This window comes from Nerophis ophidion, linkage group LG16 (genome assembly GCF_033978795.1).
Source record: "Nerophis ophidion isolate RoL-2023_Sa linkage group LG16, RoL_Noph_v1.0, whole genome shotgun sequence".
In the NCBI taxonomy this organism is placed as follows: Eukaryota; Metazoa; Chordata; class Actinopteri; order Syngnathiformes; family Syngnathidae; genus Nerophis; species Nerophis ophidion.
The window spans coordinates 22,050,235-22,073,254 of record NC_084626.1 but is presented as its reverse complement, the minus strand read 5'-3'; the positions used below and the strand labels follow the sequence as shown (position 1 = coordinate 22,073,254).

The 23,020-nt window shown below is 38.9% G+C and overlaps 1 protein-coding gene across 2 annotated transcripts in view; it reads left to right on the top strand.

Annotated features, from left to right (window-relative positions):
* Positions 1–6,421: 6,421 nt before the first annotated feature.
* Positions 6,422–23,020, top strand: part of wdr1 (WD repeat domain 1) — a 28,863-nt gene continuing 12,264 nt past the window's right edge. For both annotated transcript variants that reach the window (XM_061874662.1, XM_061874663.1), the window contains exons 1-8: positions 6,422–6,580; positions 9,845–9,966; positions 10,127–10,217; positions 10,287–10,434; positions 16,904–17,084; positions 17,470–17,547; positions 17,661–17,741; positions 20,992–21,225. In XM_061874662.1, coding sequence (XP_061730646.1) covers positions 6,565–6,580; positions 9,845–9,966; positions 10,127–10,217; positions 10,287–10,434; positions 16,904–17,084; positions 17,470–17,547; positions 17,661–17,741; positions 20,992–21,225 — 951 coding nt within the window. In that variant the 5' untranslated portion in view covers positions 6,422–6,564. The remainder of the gene's footprint in view (positions 6,581–9,844; positions 9,967–10,126; positions 10,218–10,286; positions 10,435–16,903; positions 17,085–17,469; positions 17,548–17,660; positions 17,742–20,991; positions 21,226–23,020) is intronic.

The window sequence follows — 23,020 nt, the reverse complement described above, 5'->3', positions numbered from 1 at the left end:
TTTAACATGACACTGCATAGCATAGAATTGTCACTAAACACAGGTACAATGAGATTAAAAGATAGTCCAGTATGAGTGCGGCAGTCTACAATATATGCAAAACATAGGAAGAAAAGAAAAAGAAAAATATTGCAAAAGGATGTAAGATGCACAGTCCAGTCATGAGAACGATTTATGTTTAGTTTGTTGTTACAGGAAATAGTTATTATACTATGTACATATATACAATGTTATTATACTATGTACATATATACAATGTTATTATACTATGTACATATATACAATGTTATTATACTATGTACATATATACAATGTTATTATACTATGTACATATATACAATGTTATTATACTATGTACATATATACAATGTTATTATACTATGTACATATATACAATGTTATTATACTATGTACATACATACAATGGTATTATACTATGTACATATATACAATGTTATTATACTATGTACATATATACAATGTTATTATACTATGTACATATATACAATGTTATTATACTATGTACATAATGTTATTATACTATGTACATATATACAATGGGTGGACTGTGGGTGGAAAGTAAAACTTGCACACAGAGAGGTGCTAAACTATGAAATCAGTGTCTATGAGAGTGGACCGTGGTTATGGCTATGTTCTTGAGTCTGCTTGTCTTAGACCCCATGACCCTGTAGCACCTTTCTGAGGGCAGCAGGTCAAAGCCAGGAAATGATTTGTAGCAATAAAGTAATGTAACTTTTATAAATGTATTGTTTCTTTCTATTTTGGCAGAAAAAATATATATGTACAAACACAGTTTCCACACGAGTCGGGAAATTGTGTTAGATGTAAATATAAACAGAATACAATGATTTACAAATCCTTTTCAAGCCATATTCAGTTGAATATGCTACAAAGACAACATATTTGATGTTCAAACTGATACTTTTTTTGTTGTTGCAAATCATTAACTTTAGAATTTGATGCCAGCAACACGTGACAAAGAAGTTGGGAAAGGTGGCAATAAATACTGATAAAGTTGAGGAATGCTCATCAAGCACTTATTTGGAACATCCCACAGGTGTGCAGGCTAATTGGGAACAGGTGGGTGCCATGATTGGCTATAAAAACAGCTTCCCCCCAAAAATGCTCAGTCTTTGACAAGAAAGGATGGGGCGAGGTACACCCCTTTGTCCACAACTGCGTGAGCAAATAGTCAAACAGTTTAAGAACAACCTTTCTCAAAGTGCCATTGCAAGAAATTTAGGGATTTCAACATCTACGCTCCATAATATCATCAAAAGGTTCAGAGAATCTGGAGAAATCACTCCACGTAAGCGGCATGGCCGGAAACCAACATTGAATGACCGTGACCTTCCATCCCTCAGACGGCACTGTATCAAAAACCGACATCAATCTCTAAAGGATATCACCACATGGGCTCAGGAACACTTCAGAAAACTACTGTCACTAAATACAGTTTAGTGACAGGTTGGAGTCCTGGTTGTACTTCTTGAGGACTCTCAGGAAGAAAAGCCGATGCTGATTCTTCTTAGTGATCGAAAGTACAGAAGGCCTACATCAGGCCTGGGCAATTATTTTGACTTGGGGGGCCAAATTTAGAGAAGAAAATGTGTCTGGGGCCGGTATATCTATTTTAAGAACACTAATACAAAACCTCCCAATTATGGACTTAGACTTCCTTTTTTGTCATTCCAATTTGAACTTTACAGTACAGAGGAGGACAACATCGTGTTGCATTAGCTCGTAGTGCAGGATAAAAGAGCAATAAGGTGCAGAGTGTTTGCATTTATAAAACAAGGTGCAGATATAAATAAATAGATTACAGATAAATCAATTGCACGTTTATGGATGTATGTTATATTGTCTTCATAATTCAGCGAGTTAATCTGTTTTGGTGGGAGTTGAGGGGATAATTTTGATGCGTTCAAGAATCCTGGAGGTTCTGCTACGGAGGCTGCGGAACCTCTTTCTAGAGTCCAGCAGTGAAAACAGTCCTTGGTGGGGGTGGGAGGAGTCTCTGCTGATTTTCTGACGACAGACTGCCTTAAAAAATGGAATGGAATGTTACATTGTTTTTACTAAATGAGACACCCAGAATGTACATGAAAATAAAGAATGTAGGATTTACAATATTAATTATAAACGATAAAACCCTGAATATTGACAACATATGAATGTCACACCCCCTCTACATCCACATATTATACAATCAAGCAAAATGCAAAAAACACAGTGAAATATAAACGCGAAGGGTAAAAAAATAATCCACCAACAATCTGATATATGTGATATATCACAAATCTTTTGAACTTTGTTGTAAAAATCTCCTTCCACGTCTGTCCCTGACACCCACATTTCACACTCTGGAAACACTCTGTGGAAACTGCTGCTGTGACTTAGATCAGTGGTTCCCAAATGGGGGTACTTGAAGGTATGCCAAGGGGTACGTGAGATTTAAAAAAAAATATTCTAAAAATAGCAACAATTCAAAAATCCTTTATAAATATATTTATTGAACAATACTTCAACAAAATATAAATGTAAGTTCATAAAGTGTGAAAAGTAATGCAACAATGCAATATTCAGTGTTGACAGCTAGATTTTTTGTGGACATGTTCCATAAATATTGATGTTAAAGATGTCTTTTTTTGTGAAGAAATGTTTAGAAGTAAGTTGATGAATCCAGATGGATCTCTATTACAATCCCCAAAGAGGGCACTTTAAGTTGATGATTACTTATATGTGGAGAAATCTGCATTTATCATTCAATCACTTGTTTATTTTTCAACAAGTTTTTTGTTATTTTTATATCTTTTGTCCAAATAGTTGAAGAAAGACCACTACAAATGAGCAATATTTTGCACTGTTATACAATTTAATAAATCAGAAAGTGATGACATAGTGCTGTATTTTACTTCTGTATCTCTTTTTTTCAACCAAAAATGCTTTGCTCTGATTAGGGGGTACTTGAATTAAGAAAAATGTTGATAGGGGGTACATCACTGAAAAAAGGTTGAGAACCACTGACTTAGATGAGCATAGTAACTAATTAGATGAACACAGTAAGTTAGTATATGATGCAGATTCCAAGCATGGAAAGACTTAGTGTAGTTGAAGCCTTAGGGTGATTATAAAAGATGAGTGCACATCATAATGGCAGCGACACTTTACATCTTAAAGATCTAAAAGACACGATTTGGGAATGTCCAGCGGGCCGGATTGAAAAGCTTAACAGGCGGCATGTGGCCCCCGGGCCTTCATTTGCCCAGGACTGGCCTACATATACATATACATATTACCACATTAACTGAGAGAAGTACATTATTTCTTGATTAGAAGTAGAATTATTTTGACAAAGGGACTGTCTAAAATATTGTGAAATGAATATATTCAAAATGTCTTTAAATACTAAGGGGCCTGATGTTGATCACACACATGCAGACCATGTTTGTTTGTCATGCACTCAGTAAATACTAAGAAATCTGCCTCTGACTTTTGAGATAAGATCTATTTAGTTTATTCACAGCTCATTTGAACCAGATTTTTCCAGGTAGAAAGACCACTTGCAAGTGATACCATACAGCAGATCTATTCAATGTCGCCACTCAGTTCAAAACTTGTTTGACAAATATTTTGGCGGCAACTTCCTAAAAACACTAGGGTGCTCCTGTTGTTTGGAGGAACTTGGACCACTTTGAACACGTTAGCAGATCCTTGCATTGCATACCTCAGGGCACCCCTTTAAGTACTCTCCTTTTTGTCTGCTGTTTTTATGTAATGTGATTTATGCAACAAAGATGTTGCTGTAGCTTGTTTACTTCAGATGCAGTCAGTAGTCTCTGGTTCAATGTATTTAGTTATATTAGTAGTGTTCCTCAAGGCTGCATTTTAGGTCCTTTCTTTTTCATCATTAGGGCTATTCAACTGGTGGCGACCTGCAAGTTCAGTTTAAAAATCTTGTGAGAGACTCACATTTTTGCTGCATACTCTCAAAAAGTCCTGTTATTGAAATGATCTTTGACTGGATTTGTTGCAGAAGTTCCTTAAAAACCACCGAGCGCTCCTGTAACTTGATCAAAAGCAAATGTCCACTGTAGAGCAGGGGTTGGTTCTTGATCATCTTTTTGACCTGGCCCACTCGAATATTAACACAATAATGTTGCTCTTGATTTAAGTCATTTTGAAACATTACATTTAGCCTACAGTACTTAGTTTAACAGGATAAAACCTTGTTAAATGATATAAAACCATTTGTTAATCACAAAGATTATCATCAACGCTTAGATTAGGCTGATTACTAATCAAATATACTGCAAAAAAAAAAAAAGATGAACAATAAATGCATACAATTAATTACGCAGTGCTAATAAACAATTTGTAAAACAATTAATACAAGATTACAATAACATATGTTTCTTAAATAAACTGTCAATAAAATGTAAGTGCAAATTAAAATACAGATTCACTACTTTAGTCACAATTTTTGTGCTTAAGAAACTTCTTGATGACTAGCCCTAGACTTCTTCTGTTTGTTTGATATTGTCATTACTGCCACACGTGTGTAAGTACTATCTAATCTAATCTAAGTGGTGAAAACATGTACTAAACTGTCATTACTGCCACACGTGTGTAAGTACTATCTAATCTAATCTAAGTGCCACACGTGTGTAAGTACTATCTAATCTAATCTAAGTGGTGAAAACATGTACTAAACTGAGTACAGCTGCGACACATACGGACCCATCCATCCATCCATTTTCTACCGCTTATTCCCTTTGGGGTCGCTGCTGCCTATCTCAGCTACCCCACACGGACCACAGCTGAGAAATAGATGTGAAATGAAGTGAATTATATTTATATAGCGCATTTCTCTAGTGACTCAAAGCGCTTTTACATAGTGAAACTCAGTATCTAAGTTACATTTAAAGCAGTGTGGGTGGCACTGGGAGCAGGTGGGTCAAGTGTCTTGCCCAAGGACACAACTGCAGTGACTAGGATGGCAGAAGCGGGGATCGAACCTGGAACCCTCAAGTTGCTGGCACGGCCACTCTACCAACCGAGCTATTCCGCCCCAGATATTTTTCAATGGCCCTCTCTGGGATCCTGGCGGCCCAATAATGCTGGTTTTCCGGAATGCACAAAAAAGTGAAAGGTGAAGTTGTGCCCCCAAAACAATTTAGGTTGAATATCCCCGTTCTAGAGACATTGCTTTTCTGACTTGATTTTGAAGGCCCCTTATTTGTGTCTGTATCCCTGTATCTTTGTAATATTATACAGTATTTGCAACCTAAATCAGGGGTCAGGGGATTCCAAGTCCTATTCCAGGCTAATGACACGGTCTGTTGGAACACATGTGGACTTCACTGTCATATGGAAGGGCAGATGTCTATTTGGGTATTCAGTTGGGTCATAAATACTGTAAGGCCAGCAGCACGTTTCCTTCTCTGGGAATTGAAAGTCATCATAAAGCCCTTTTATTGGCACCCTGATTGGGTTGGTGACACCTCACTCAGTGTGCTGAAATAACTGTTAAAAGAGTTATAGGCTAGTGACAAAAGAAAGTGATGCCAACTCAAAATAAGGAGGCCTAAAATGGCTCCTACAATACCGTATTTCCTTGAATTGCCGCCGGGCATATAGTATGCGCCTGCCTTGAATTACTGCTGAGTCAAACTTGTTTCCCAAAATAACTAGCGCATGCTTAGTATTACTGCCTGGCAAACTCGTGACGTCACGAGTGACACTTCCCCTGTCATCATTTATGAAATTGCATAAAGGGAAGAACATTAAGAGCTATTCAGTAGGATTTAAGGTCCAAGCTTACATCACACTCAAATTTTTACTACATACCTTTGGTAAGTGCCGGCGTGAGAAGAGGTTTTAAAATAATTAGTGCATGCTTACTTTTACCGCATGCCTTTGGTATGCGCAGGAGTGAGAAGATGTTTTAAATGAATTAGCGCCCTGGCGGCTTACGGTATATATATATATCCATCCATCCATCCATCCATTTTTTTACCGCTTATTCCATACATGTATATATATGTGTGTGTATATTTATATATGTGTATATATATATATATATATATATAAAATATGTATGTATATACACACACATATATATCAATTTAGAATCGGGATGAGTAAGAATTGCGAGTTGAAAGTGAATTGATTTTTTTTTGCAGCTCCATTATACTGTAAGTATTGTCAAATCAATGTTATTTTGTTGATTTGTTTGAATTGGCTAATGTAATGTAAGGGACGCCTCCACTTGGCGTGTTGACAAATATTGTATTGAGGTGAAATAGAGTTGGGGTCTGCTCAGCGCCTGGAGCTCCTAGCACCAAATTGAGGGCAAAGTGATCCCGCGCTTCCTGGTGCTCGTCCGTGTCAGCGCGGGACTTTACCATATATGGTCATAGCCGAGCAGCGCTACCTACTTCCGTGTTTGTACGACTGGGGAAGTGCTCAGCTGGGACGCCGCTGTCTCCTCACATTTCCGACATTTCTACCACCGAACGTTAACAAGGGACCGGAGCGACAATGGCGTTTCATCTGAGTGAGTAGCTTTCATGGTGTCCAATGAGAGAAAAAGCATCCGGATTCTCGGGCCACGCTAGTTAGCATGAAGCTCGCTAGCTAGCACAAAGCTAGCCTCGCCCACAGCTCAAACATCCTCACATTTCACTCCTAATAACTCAACACAAGTGTTTCTCTTCTATTGTCACCTTTGGTGTAGTCTTATTGTATTTGGAGGCTGCTTGTTTAACCAGTCAGTATATTATATTGTAGTAAAGTGCCAGCATTGTTGTGACGTCATACAGGCTGGCTGGCACACCTGATCTCCCACAGGTGTATGACGTCAGACAAGCTGGCTGTCACACCTGATCTCCAACAGGTGTATGACGTCAGACAGGCTGGCTGGCACACCTGGTCTCCCACAGGTGTATGACGTCATACAGGCTGGCTGTCACACCTGATCTCCCACAGGTGTATGACGTCATACAGGCTGGCTGGCACACCTGATCTCCCACAGGTGTATGACGTCATACAGGCTGGCTGTCACACCTGATCTCCCACAGGTGAACTTCCTCCAGGAAACCCTGCCTAATGACCTCAATACTCACGGAAACGCCAATGTAATGATACCATATTTAATCATTAAAAAGTGTCCTTAACTCTAATAAATGTACACTAATTTTGCCTGTGCGGAAGTAGACACGTGGCCTACGATGTAATGATTATCGCTACCTTTTTGTTGGACTAGCTATAAATCTCCAAAATACAATCAATTCCCATTTAAAGTAATAAACTTTACAGTTGTGGGGGCACAGAATTTTCTTTCAAGGACAAACTGTTTTAAATTGTAGGACAGCGGTCAGTGTGAGTTTTGGTCATTGGATTTTCTTGTCGTCAATGGGAATTGAATTGATTGATTGCTTGAAACTTTTATTAGTATATTACACAGTTCAGTACATATTCCCTACAATTGACCACTAAATGGTAACACCCCAATAAGTTTTTCAACTTGTTTAAGTCGGGGTCCACGTTAATCAATTCATGGTACAAATATATACTATCAGCGTCATACAGTCTAAGAAAGAAAACAAAACAATCGTTTTTTTAAATTTTGTTTTAAAATGCAAAAAAAGAATAGAAAAACAAAGTGTTATTATTTTTGGTGTTGAAGAGTAAACACGTTTTGGTTTTCATTTCATATTTTATATAACATTGATAAAATCCAGAGAACAGACCAAAACAGATGAATTTTTTTTTTAAACTTCACTGGAAGTTTTATTTTCAGAGTAAAAGCGTGGATAATTACCATGCTTACCTGTGTGCCTGTGACTCTACCTAAAACTTGTTTGGAGCCCGTTACAGCAATGATTTTAGACAAGACACAACAAGAACCGACATCTACAGGAATCTCTTAACACAAGCTGGAAAACCGACCAAAACTGGAAGTAGCACTATAAAGACAGAAACGTGTACTAGCCTTTAAGAAAAGTACTGTACTCTGTTGTTTAGTGCATATTCGCATCCTTTTTGCCTCCACTTTGGTGGGATTTTTGCACAGAGATGTCTCTAGATGCAAGTCCTCGTTGTGCAATACTTAAAATAGTTTCTGTGTACGGCTGTTAGGCATACAGGTACCGTGGTATCCCCACTTTTACTTTGAAAATACAATCTTCTAGTGTCAGAGTATGACAAAACATCTATTTTAGTCCGTTTTTGTTTACTAGGGCTTTATTTAAATGTTCCTGATATAAAATACAACATGAACATTAAACTGTTTTTTAGCTGTTGTTTTTCAACACCAAAAATCAAGAATGTTTTGTTTTCTAATTATTTTTTTTGTTTATTTAAAAATGAAATTTAAATAAACCAGTTGTATGTAGTTTTTCATTTTCCATTCATGAAAAGGCAATTAAAATGACCAAAACATGCACTGAATGACGGCAACCCTGCCAAAAACTGTGGTTGATATGGCATTCACGCTAAAAAATGTAATCTTTAATAGACCTTAATTCTCTCTGGTGAGCAAGACATTTGGACAAATGTTTGCATCCACCTTTGTGGGAACAGTTTGAGGGGGCTACTTTTAGTGAGTTGAGTGAGGGTTCCAACAGACATGGTGAGCCAGCAGGCGTTTGCTCAGGTCTAACAACCTCACAAATGTTCTTCTGGATGACCACGGACACGCTCTCAAGTCTTATCTGTAGAGTAGAAGCTTTTACTTCTGTCAATTTCACCGTTTTCACTTCCTGTAGATAAAAGGAACCAAAGCCTCCAGATTGCCGCTATTTCACTAACAAGTTCGCCTCGTTTTTATTGCTCCTAAAAATGAATCTGGCAGTCATTTCCCATAGTATCAAACAGTTTTTGAGTTATGGGTCGATGGCTAACCCCAGATTTTCACTGGATGCGTATTGGCAGCTAAACTGACTCTTTCCGTTTTTATTCAAGTCATTGCGTTCTGTTTCCACCGCTGCAGAACGGCACCGCAGAGCTTCTATATTGGCCGGTCGCTGCAACACTTACGTTCAAGTTAGCTAAAATCTTATGTTGAACAGGAAGTTATGCATAAACTCAAAAATAATTTGTCCATCTTATTTTCAAAGTAAAATACTTTGTTTTCATGGTGGATTGTATTTGACACTTTATTGAATCATTCAGTGGCCTTGAAATGTTGAACTATCAGATAGCATTGGTATGACAAACACTACCACAGTAACTACTTGGTATTGAATCGATACCCAAATGTGTGGTATCCCCCAAATTTAACAAAAAAAGATTACATTTGAACAAAAGTGTAGATAGAACAATGCTACTACTGAAAGTAACCAGATATTACAAGTAAAATAACAAGTGGAATAAGGATAGTTTTGGAAAAAGTAAATACTAGGAAGCTGCAGTTGTGTATTGTGATACAGATTTGAGGCCAGCGGTGTCAAAGACATTTTAGTTTAGGGACCGCATGGAGGAAAATCTATTCCCACGTGGGCCGGACTGGTAAAATCTTGGCATAATACCTTGAAAATACAGACAAATTCAGATTCTTTTCTTTGTTTTACTTTGGCCAAAAATAGAATAAGAATGTTCTGAAAACGTACATATTACAAAAATCCTCTTGGCAAAACACTTGGTTAGTTGAAAACTCCCCAACGTGTTTAATCCTACCAAAACTGAGACAGCGTAAGAAAGCCGAGGTCCCACTCTAACTGAATGATTTTGAGATGTTGTTTAGTGTTGTCCGCTTTTCCCATTATGAAGCTCTGACACATTATTACGATGAAATTCTTACTCCGATGTCTACTTTCAGAACATGTGTTCGCCAGTCTCCCACAGATGGAAAGGGGCGTTTCCAAAGTGATTGGTGGTGATCCCAAAGGCAACAACTTCCTCTATACCAATGGGAAGTGTGTCATCATCAGAGACATCAATGTAAATATTTCAAAAAGATTGATCAGCTAGCATTGAAAGAAAATAGAAAATAACCCAGAATCAAGAGTGTTTGGCTTTCCTCACTAACACACCAAACATGTGGTTGAAAATACTACATGCATATTTCATCTGAAGATGTTTTTTCCCCCTTCTTTTTAAGAACCCTGCCAAAGCAGATATTTACACCGAACACGCCCATACGGTTGGTGTGGCCAAGTATTCTCCAAGTGGATTCTACATTGCATCTGGAGGTATCCACGCTATATGTGAAAACATGACACTTTCCTACATTCCTACATACCTCAATTATTTTTTTATAGATGCATCAGGAAAGATCCGTATCTGGGACACCACCCAGAAAGAGCACCTGCTCAAGTACGAATACACGCCCATTTCAGGCAAGGTTAAGGACATTGCTTGGACAGAGGACAGCAAGAGGATGGCTGTTGTCGGGGAGGGGCGAGAGAAGTGAGTGTGTTGCTTTTCTTTAAGACACATTCATGCAGGTTGTTATTGTTTTCACCAACATCTGTATTGTTATGGATAAGGATTAAGAGCTGGATGAAGTAGCTGGGGAGTGGGAAGTCTGGGTTTCTCTGCTTAGGCTGCTGCCTCCACGACCCGACTTCGGATAAGCGATGGATGGTTTAAGTTAGCGAAATAAACCGATAGTATACCAACATCGTGCAGTTACATCAATATACAACAATTCATACATTTCAGTTTATTTTTCCATTACCTTTTTATGAAGAAACTATAACAAATGTTCATATTACAAACCCCGTTTCCATAGGAGTTGGGAAATTGTGTTAGATGTAAATATAAACAGAATACAATGATTTGCAAATCCTTTTCAAGCCATATTCAGTTGAATATGCTACAAAGACAACATATTTCATGTTCAAACTCATAAACATTTTTTTTGTGCAAATAATCATCAACTTTAGAATTTGATGCCAGCAACAAGTGACAAAGAAGTTGGGAAAGGTGGCGATAAATACTGATAAAGTTGAGGAATGCTCATCAAACACTTATTTGGAACATCCCACAGGTGTGCAGGCTAATTGGGAACAGGTGGGTGCCATGATTGGCTATAAAGGCAGCTTCCATGAAATGCTAAGTAATTCACAAACAAGGATGGGTTGAGGGTCACCAATTTGTAAGCAAATGGTCGAACAGTTTTAGAACAACATTTCTCAACGAGCTATTGCAAGGAATTTAGGGATTTTACCATCTACGGTCCGTAAAATCATCAAAAAGTTCAGAAAATCTGGAGAAATCACTGCACGTAAGCGATGATATTACGGACTTTTGATCCCTCAGGCGGTACTGCATCAAAAACCGTCATCAGTGTGTAAAGGATATCACCACATGGGCTCAGGAACACTTCATAAAACCACTGTCAGTAACTACAGTTGGTCGCTACATCTGTAAGTGCGAGTTAAAACTCTACTATGCAAAGACGAACCCATTTATCAACAATATCCTGAAACGCCGCCGGCTTGCCTGGGCCTGAGCTCATCTAAGATGGACTGATGCAAAGTGGAAAGGTGTTCTGTGGTCTGATGAGTCCACATTTCAAATTATATTTGGAAACTGTGGACGTGGTGTCCTCCAGAACAAAGAGGAAAATAACCATTTGGATTGTTATAGGCACAAAGTTGAAAAGCCAGCATCTGTGATGGTATGGGGGTGTATTAGTGTCCAAGACATGGGTAACTTACACATGTGTGATGGTATGGGGGTGTATTAGTGTCCAAGACATGACTAACTTACACATGTGTGATGGTATGGGGGTGTATTAGTGAACAAGACATGACTAACTTACACATGTGTGATGGTATGGGGGTGTATTAGTGAACAAGACATGGGTAACTTACACATGTGTGATGGTATGGGGGTGTATTAGTGTCCAAGACATGACTAACTTACACATGTGTGATGGTATGGGGGTGTATTAGTGAACAAGACATGGGTAACTTACACATGTGTGATGGTATGGGGGTGTATTAGTGAACAAGACATGGGTAACTTACACATGTGTGATGGTATGGGGGTGTATTAGTGAACAAGACATGACTAACTTACACATGTGTGATGGTATGGGGGTGTATTAGTGAACAAGACATGACTAACTTACACATGTGTGATGGTATGGGGGTGTATTAGTGTCCAAGACATGACTAACTTACACATGTGTGATGGTATGGGGGTGTATTAGTGAACAAGACATGACTAACTTACACATGTGTGATGGTATGGGGGTGTATTAGTGAACAAGACATGGGTAACTTACACATGTGTGATGGTATGGGGGTGTATTAGTGAACAAGACATGACTAACTTACACATGTGTGATGGTATGGGGGTGCATTAGTGAACAAGACATGGGTAACTTACACATGTGTGATGGTATTGGGGTGTATTAGTGCCCAAGGCATGGGTAACTTACACATGTGTGATGGTATGGGGGTGTATTAGTGAACAAGACATGGGTAACTTACACATGTGTGATGGTATGGGGGTGTATTAGTGAACAAGACATGGGTAACTTACACATGTGTGATGGTATGGGGGTGTATTAGTGAACAAGACATGGGTAACTTACACATGTGTGATGGTATGGGGGTGTATTAGTGAACAAGACATGGGTAACTTACACATGTGTGATGGTATGGGGGTGTATTAGTGAACAAGACATGTTTAACTTACACATGTGTGATGGTATGGGGGTGTATTAGTGAACAAGACATGACTAACTTACACATGTGTGATGGTATGGGGGTGTATTAGTGAACAAGACATGACTAACTTACACATGTGTGATGGTATGGGGGTGTATTAGTGAACAAGACATGGGTAACTTACACATGTGTGATGGTATGGGGGTGTATTAGTGAACAAGACATGACTAACTTACACATGTGTGATGGTATGGGGGTGTATTAGTGAACAAGACATGGGTAACTTACACATGTGTGAGGGTATGGGGGTGTATTAGTGAACAAGACATGTTTAACTTACACATGTGTGATGGTATGGGGGTGTATTAGTGAACAAGACATGACTAACTTACACATGTGTGATGGTATGGGGGTGTATTAGTGAACAAGACATGACTAACTTACACATGTGTGATGGTATGGGGGTGTATTAGTGAACAAGACATGACTAACTTACACATGTGTGATGGTATGGGGGTGTATTAGTGAACAAGACACGACTAACTTACACATGTGTGATGGTATGGGGGTGTATTAGTGAACAAGACATGACTAACTTACACGTGTGATGGTATGGGGGTGTATTAGTGAACAAGACATGACTAACTTACACATGTGTGATGGTATGGGGGTGTATTAGTGAACAAGACATGACTAACTTACACATGTGTGATGGTATGGGGGTGCATTAGTGAACAAGACATGGGTAACTTACACATGTGTGATGGTATTGGGGTGTATTAGTGAACAAGACATGTTTAACTTACACATGTGTGATGGTATGGGGGTGTATTAGTGAACAAGACATGACTAACTTACACATGTGTGATGGTATGGGGGTGTATTAGTGAACAAGACATGGGTAACATACACATGTGTGATGGTATGGGGGTGTATTAGTGAAAAAGACATGACTAACTTACACATGTGTGATGGTATGGGGGTGTATTAGTGAACAAGACATGACTAACTTACACATGTGTGATGGTATGGGGGTGTATTAGTGAACAAGACATGGGTAACTTACACATGTGTGAGGGTATGGGGGTGTATTAGTGAACAAGACATGTTTAACTTACACATGTGTGATGGTATGGGGGTGTATTAGTGAACAAGACATGACTAACTTACACATGTGTGATGGTATGGGGGTGTATTAGTGAACAAGACATGACTAACTTACACATGTGTGATGGTATGGGGGTGTATTAGTGAACAAGACATGACTAACTTACACATGTGTGATGGTATGGGGGTGTATTAGTGAACAAGACACGACTAACTTACACATGTGTGATGGTATGGGGGTGTATTAGTGAACAAGACATGACTAACTTACACGTGTGATGGTATGGGGGTGTATTAGTGAACAAGACATGACTAACTTACACATGTGTGATGGTATGGGGGTGTATTAGTGAACAAGACATGACTAACTTACACATGTGTGATGGTATGGGGGTGCATTAGTGAACAAGACATGGGTAACTTACACATGTGTGATGGTATTGGGGTGTATTAGTGAACAAGACATGTTTAACTTACACATGTGTGATGGTATGGGGGTGTATTAGTGAACAAGACATGACTAACTTACACATGTGTGATGGTATGGGGGTGTATTAGTGAACAAGACATGGGTAACATACACATGTGTGATGGTATGGGGGTGTATTAGTGAAAAAGACATGACTAACTTACACATGTGTGATGGTATGGGGGTGTATTAGTGAACAAGACATGACTAACTTACACATGTGTGATGGTATGGGGGTGTATTAGTGAACAAGACATGACTAACTTACACATGTGTGATGGTATGGGGGTGTATTAGTGAACAAGACATGACTAACTTACACATGTGTGATGGTATGGGGGTGTATTAGTGAACAAGACATGGGTAACTTACACATGTGTGATGGTATGGGGTGTATTAGTGAACAAGACATGACTAACTTACACATGTGTGATGGTATGGGGGTGCATTAGTGAACAAGACATGGGTAACTTACACATGTGTGATGGTATTGGGGTGTATTAGTGAACAAGACATGTTTAACTTACACATGTGTGATGGTATGGGGGTGTATTAGTGAACAAGACATGACTAACTTACACATGTGTGATGGTATGGGGGTGTATTAGTGAACAAGACATGACTAACTTACACATGTGTGATGGTATGGGGGTGTATTAGTGAACAAGACATGGGTAACTTACACATGTGTGATGGTATGGGGGTGTATTAGTGAACAAGACATGACTAACTTACACATGTGTGATGGTATGGGGGTGTATTAGTGAACAAGACATGACTAACTTACACATGTGTGATGGTATGGGGGTGCATTAGTGAACAAGACATGGGTAACTTACACATGTGTGATGGTATTGGGGTGTATTAGTGAACAAGACATGTTTAACTTACACATGTGTGATGGTATGGGGGTGTATTAGTGAACAAGACATGACTAACTTACACATGTGTGATGGTATGGGGGTGTATTAGTGCCCAAGGCATGGGTAACTTACACATGTGTGATGGTATGGGGGTGTATTAGTGAACAAGACATGGGTAACTTACACATGTGTGATGGTATGGGGGTGTATTAGTGCCCAAGGCATGGGTAACTTACACATGTGTGATGGTATGGGGGTGTATTAGTGAACAAGACATGGGTAACTTACACATGTGTGATGGTATGGGGGTGTATTAGTAAACAAGACATGACTAACTTACACATGTGTGATGGTATGGGGGTGTATTAGTGAACAAGACATGGGTAACTTACACATGTGTGATGGTATGGGGGTGTATTAGTGTCCAAGACATGGGTAACTTACACATGTGTGATGGTATGGGGGTGTATTAGTGAACAAGACATGACTAACTTACACATGTGTGATGGTATGGGGGTGTATTAGTGAACAAGACATGACTAACTTACACATGTGTGATGGTATGGGGGTGTATTAGTGAACAAGACATGACTAACTTACACATGTGTGATGGTATGGGGGTGTATTAGTGAACAAGACATGACTAACTTACACATGTGTGATGGTATGGGGGTGTATTAGTGAACAAGACATGACTAACTTACACATGTGTGATGGTATGGGGGTGTATTAGTGAACAAGACATGGGTAACTTACACATGTGTGATGGTATGGGGGTGTATTAGTGAACAAGACATGGGTAACTTACACATGTGTGATGGTATGGGGGTGTATTAGTGAACAAGACATGACTAACTTACACATGTGTGATGGTATGGGGGTGTATTAGTGAACAAGACATGACTAACTTACACATGTGTGATGGTATGGGGGTGTATTAGTGAACAAGACATGACTAACTTACACATGTGTGATGGTATGGGGGTGTATTAGTGAACAAGACATGGGTAACTTACACATGTGTGATGGTATGGGGGTGTATTAGTGAACAAGACATGGGTAACTTACACATGTGTGATGGTATGGGGGTGTATTAGTGTCCAAGACATGACTAACTTACACATGTGTGATGGTATGGGGGTGTATTAGTGAACAAGACATGGGTAACTTACACATCTGTGAAGGCACCATTAATGCTGGAAGGTACATACAGCTTTTGGAGCAACATATGTTGTCATCCAAGCAACATTATCATGGATGCCCCTGCTTATTTCAGCTAGACAAGTGTTACAACAGCATGGCTTTGTAAAAAAAGAGTGTGGGTACTTTCCTGGCCCGCCTGCAGTCCAGACATGTCTCCCTTGGAAAATGTGTTGCGCTTTATGAAGCATAAAATAGGACAGCGGAGACCCCGGACTGTTGAACAACTGAAGCTCTACATAAAACAAGAATGGGAAAGAATTCCACTTTCAAAGCTTCAACAATCAATTTCCTCAGTTCCCAAACGTTTATTGAGTGTTGTTAAAAGAAAAGGGGATGTAACAGAGTGGTGAACATGTCCTTTCCCAACTACTTTGGCACATGTTGCAGCCATGAAATTCTAAGTTAATTATTTGCAACCAAAAAAATAAAGTTTGAGTTTGAACATCAAATATCTTGTCTTTGTAGTGCATTCTTTTGAATATGGGTTGAAAATTATTTTGCAAATCATTGTATTCCATTTATATTTACATCTAACACAATGTCCAAACTCATATGGAAACAGGGTTTGTATTACATATTTCACAGCAACTGTGTTCCTATGTCTTCTGAAGGTTTGGTGCAGTGTTCTTGTGGGACACCGGCTCGTCAGTAGGAGATGTTTCTGGCCACTCAAAGTTAATCAACAGCGTGGACATCCGGCAGAAACGACCCTACCGTCTGGTCACCGGCAGCGACGACACCACTGGTTCTTTCTTTGAAGGGCCTCCCTTCAAGTTTAAGTTCACGCTACGTGTGAGTTGTCCTGTTGAAAAATCTATCTTATTTTTACTTTAGACTGCATCAACATCACTTCTTGGCCAGAATAATGTGTACCTAAAATCAGGCTTTGTCACTACAGTTTTCCCCTCTGCTTTATCAGTAATGTATCTCAATGTACCAACAAGATACAACACAAGAGGTTTAAAACGTCTGCTTTGGCAAAGACAATATTCACTTTGAATTTAGGCTGTCATCGCAGTATATTTTTGGTGTTTGCGACACTACTGCATACCGAGAGGTGTTGTTCATTTTTCCCCCTTATGTATAGATAAGTGAGGTAACCAAAGTATTTGTAAGAAAGTTAATATAAATTAATTGTAAAAATCATTTCTTCTTGTTGAATTTTTCCTGCTGATAGGATCACACCCAGTTTATCAACTGTGTTCGTTTCTCTCCTGATGGAAGTCACTTTGCCACGGCTAGTGCTGACGGCCAGGTACGCTTTGTGATGATCTACCTTAAATATCAAATCATAATATTCAATAATGATAAAAGTAAGAAATGTATTCCCTTTTGCTGAATTATATTAAAAACATGTCTTTTCCCCAGATTATTGTCTATGATGGTGGCAATGGTCAGCGTGTCAGTTCCCTTGGAGGAGAAAAGGCTCACAAAGGAGGAATCTATGCTGTAAGTTGGGCCCTTCTGACTTGAAAGAATGCCTGTTTTTGTTTGTATGTTATGTTTTATGTGGGTTCTAATTAGGGCTGGGCGATATGGACTTTTTTTAATATCACAATATTTTTAGGCCATATCGCGATATATATTAAGATATTTTGCCTAGGCCTTGAATGAACACTTGATGCATATAATGACAGCAGTATGATGATTATGTGTATACTTTAAAACATTCTTCTTCATACTGCATTCATATATGCTACTTTTAAACTTTCATGCAGAGAAGGAAATCACAACTAAGTCAATTGACCAAAAGTGTATTTATTAAAGTTATTAAGCAGTGGCACAAACATTCAAGTCATTTACAAAACAAAGTGCAAGATTGTCAGAGACATTTTAAGTGTCGAATATAAATGAGCTGCATAAGAGGAAATCAAATAGTATTCATCCTTCACTATGTGGTAGGTTACTACAGACGTTATTAAATTCTCTTCATTCTCTAGCGAGTGACTTTTCAAATGATGCTACATATTAGCAGTAATGCTACTTTTCATAGCAACGCTTTTTCCCCCCACACTTGACAAATTATGGTTGTCTGTTGGACATATTCACACTTGAAGCAGAAACCACCGCCAGACCATGGAAACCCTGCTGTTTTTATTGGGAAATAAGTCTTCCTTCATTTGTTACCAGATCCACACCTTCTTTCTCGTACGGCTACGTTCGCAGCTAACGTAGCCATGCCGCTACTTCTCTGCTCTGCGAGGGCGGACACTATGTGACGTATGACGTGACAGTTTGTGACGTATGTGAGCCTGCTTGTCTGTGAGAAGGAAAGAGCGAGAAGAGCCTGAAGTGTACGCCCGCAGCTAAAAGCAACTGCGCGAGAACGTATACTCGAATATTACGATAGTCATTTTCTACATCGCACAGAGACAAACCCGCGATATATCGCTCAGCCCTAGTTCTAATCTTTGTTTGGGTGTGTCTGTGTGGAGTTTACATGTTCTCCCTCTGTGTGCAGGGGTTTTCTGTTAGACTGTAAATTGTCCATGTTTGTCTAAATGTGCTCTTTGATTGGCTGGCAACCAGTCAAGGGTGTCACCTGGTTCTTGCCCCAAATCAGCAGCGATAGACTCTTACCTGTGACCCGAGTGAGAACAAGCCGAATAGAAAAAAACTAAATGTGTTTTTGTCATTTTGTTTGCTGAGCTAATTTTAGTTAGCATAATGCTAACATACATTTTTAAACCCTAAAAATATATTTTGTTTACTCCAAACACTATCTTTTTTACTTACCAACTTCTTTAATAATGTTTTTGACTGCCTATCAACAGACGTATTGCAAATAGTTAATATTTCTATTAAATCGGCCAATTTTCCGAAGGCTTTCAAAACTGCCGTCATTAAACCTCTTCTAAAAAAGCGGAGCCTAGATGCCTCTCTTATCAACAACTACGGACCAATTTCAAATCTACCATTCATAAGTAAAATAATTGAGAAAGTTGTCCTCCAACAACTAAATCACTTCTTGGCTTCTACTGGCTGCCACAACAAATTCCAATCAGGATTTCGACCTCTTCATAGCACAGAGACAGCCTTTCTTAAAGTTCTAAATGACATCCGTCCAAACACGGATTCTGGCAAAACTTCAGTATTAATGCTATTGGACCTCAGTGCTGCATTTGACACTGTCGACCACTCAATACTTTTGGACAGGTTGGAAAACTGGGTGGGGATCTCAGGCACAGTTTTAAACTGGTTCAAGTCATAGCTACAAGATAGGAACTATTTTGTTTGCATTGGTGACTTTGTATCAGAACCAACCAACGTAACGTGTGGAGTCCCCCAAGGTTCAATCTTGGGGCCGACTGTATTTCACATCTATGTGCTCCCACTAGGACAAATCATGCAAAGTAATAACATTGACCATCATTGCTATGCCGATGACACCCAAATCTATGTAGCGCTATCACCAAATGACTATGGCCCCATAGATCTTATGTGCCAGTGCATTGAGCAAGTCAAACACTGGATGTGCCAACATTTCCTACAAGTAAATAAAAATAAAACTGAGAGAATTGTTTTTGCTGCTAAAAAAGAAAGGTTTAAAGTCATCCAACACTTTCAATCACTGTCTGAAAACCTCAGATAAAGCCAGAAATCTTGGGGTTATTTTAGATTCTAATTTACATTTTGACAGTTGTTTCGACTATCACCTCAAAAATGTAACAAGACTTAGAGGGCTCATGTCAGCTCAAGACTTATAAAAACTTGGACATGCCTTTATTACCAGTAGGCTAGACTATTGTAATGGTCTCCTTGCAGGTCTTCCCCAAAAAACTGTCAGGCAGCTACAGCTTGTTCAGAACGCTGCTGCTAGAGTTCTAACAAAGACCAAAAAATGCCAGTACATTAAACCAATTCTTAAATCCTTACATTGGCTCCCTGTACATCAGAGAATTTACTTCAAAATCCTCCTGCTCACATAAGAATCACTACATGGTCTACGGCCCAAGTATATCACTGATATGCTCCCACTATATAAGCCCTCTAGATCACTAAGATCTTCTGAGACTCAAATCAAGGGAGAGCATCATTCAGTCACTTTGCAACAAAAAACTGAAATAAACTTCCTGAAGGTGTCAGACTTTACCCAATTCTGACTACTTTTAAAACTAGACTGAAAACTTTTATGTTCACCTTAGCTTTCAGCTAATAAATCTTTTAACTTTTAACGTCCGCACTGTTTTTATTTCTGTCTGCATTTTAATTCTGCTTTTACTTTCTTTCATTTCACTTTGGTTTCTGTGAAGCACTTAGTCTGCCTTGTGTATGAAAAGTGCTATACAAATAAGGTTGCTTTGCCTTGCCAAGTTGCCTTGTCAGGAATTCAAATCAGGTTTTCCCCCAAGCCGATACTGTAATTTACATTTGTATTGTCAGTGGTGTAAGGAGCAATGTGTTTGTATATTTTTTTTAAACATTCATTAAAAATTGAGCACCTTGACATTTTTTTGTTGCTGCGATCGATGAATTTAGTACACGGACAATCTGGCTTTTTAAACATGCTCACAATAGCCTTAAGTATGGTGGTCCCAAAGCTTTAAGTAAAACAATACTGGTGTGGTGGTGGTGGAGGAGACTCTCTCTCAAAGTCTCCACATGATGCTTCACTGGCTGTGGTTGAAAGGTTATCTCCAAGGAAATGAAGTTGTAAGATGTTTTGTTCTATAACCTTCCTTCTCCTTTTGGTCCTTAGCTAAGCTGGAGCTCGGACAGTTCCCAGCTGATTTCCGCCTCGGGGGACAAAACTGTCAAGCTCTGGGACGTTGGTGCAGGAACAGCCGTCACCACCTTCAACATGGGCTCCGAAGTGATGGACCAGCAGCTGGGCTGTCTGTGGCAGAATGAACACCTCCTCAGCATCTCTCTGTCAGGCTACATTAACTACTTGGACAAAAACAACCCAGATCGACCCATACGCATCCTCAAGGTCAGGCCAACTGAAATCTAACTGTGCAATATGTAGTTGTAATCCTGATTATATGACTGTCTACGTGCATGTGTCAGCCAGCTCTTGTATAATCCAACTGCTGTCCTACAAAGGGTGAAAGTTTGGCAAACGATCTGCCGTCATTCTTTTTCTGACAAATACACCACAAAATCACACTTACCAAACTACATGTTTTCGAACTCTAAATTCAACCCAGAAGGTGAAGCTCTCCAAAACACCTGCTGCACTTTTTTATTTTTATTTTGCCTGTCGTTCACAATCATTAATACATGACGACAGATGTTTTTGGGATTTTAATGTATTCTCATTATTAAATAAAGTTGATCAAAAGTCATCATACAATGGGGCCTATAGAAGCGAGCCGTTCAATTCTGCCTGTAGAGCCTCTAAAAAAACAAGTGCTTTTCGTGTTTTTCTTGCCAGTTCCGGGTCCGAAACAGCTGTCAGTGTCCCAACTTCTCAGATTATCTCCTCAGCATTTAATTTAAAATGTTCATGATTTAAGATCTACAATAAATTTACAAGGAGCAGGGAAGCAAGGAATCAGCAGATCACTTGTTGATGTAAACATAGGGACACACGAAGTAATCACGGCGCTGCTATAAATAGTTGGTCTGGATAGTTTGTCTGCGTTAGCACTTATAATGTAATAAATGTGAATTGAGTATTGTTGGTGTTTTTTTAATGTTCATGTATTGAATTTTATGGTGTAATGGTGCAGCTGCCATTGTCTACACTGTAAACTGACTTTTTACGTTTAATATTTGGAATGCATTAAAAAAATCCATTCGTCATGTCTTTCATGATTGTGAACGATAGGCAAAATTCCCCCCAAATTGCAGTTCCCTGTTTTTACCCAAATGTCCACATTTGGCGCACATTTTAAAGGGGTGTGTTACATTTGAGCAAGATTGGTTGTACAGTGTACCCCGCCTTGCGCCCGATTGTAGCTGAGATAGGCACCAGCGACCCCAAAGGGAGTAAGCGGTAGGAAATGGATGGTTGTATACCATGGTTTCCATCAAGAAAAATATCTTTGCAGGGGCATGACTTCAGCCATTCATCATTTGTCAGATGATCAAAAGGGTTTCGGTAGCATTTCTTCCAAAACATTTTGAACACAACCCATGGAAGGAGCCATATTTATGGAAAATAATAGTTATCACATTTCACCAGGGAATGGCAAACACAAACAAATCTTTCTGGAGATGCAAAAAATCAAACACCTCATATAAGTCGTATAATGATTGATTGATTGATTAATAGAAACTTTTATCAGTAAATTGCACAGTTCAGTACATATTCCGCACAATTGAACACTAAATGGTAACACCCCAATAAGTTTTTCAAATTGTTTAAGTTGGGGTCCATGTTAATCAATTCATGGTAAGGGAACACATGATGTAATTGTGTACATTAGCTATAATAGCCTACTATCAAAATTACTGCGTCGCTGGTCGACCAAAAATGTTGAAATTTTAATATTTATTTTAGATATTGTTACAACATTGGAAAACATTAGTAAAACAAAGGTCTTAGAATGATCAAAGGTATACATATGTGTGCCCAATTCAAAGGAAACTGCAGGCTGTCTTCTAACAGCTTTATTACAATCTTTGCAAGCTGGGTAACATTTGCTGTAGTCTGGAACAACATGGCACACAAACGACTATCAGAAATGCAGCCAATATTACATACAGATAATGTGTCATGAGTCATTCAAATATAAATTAAACGTACAGAGGACATAAATAAAATAAATTAAATGAGCTCA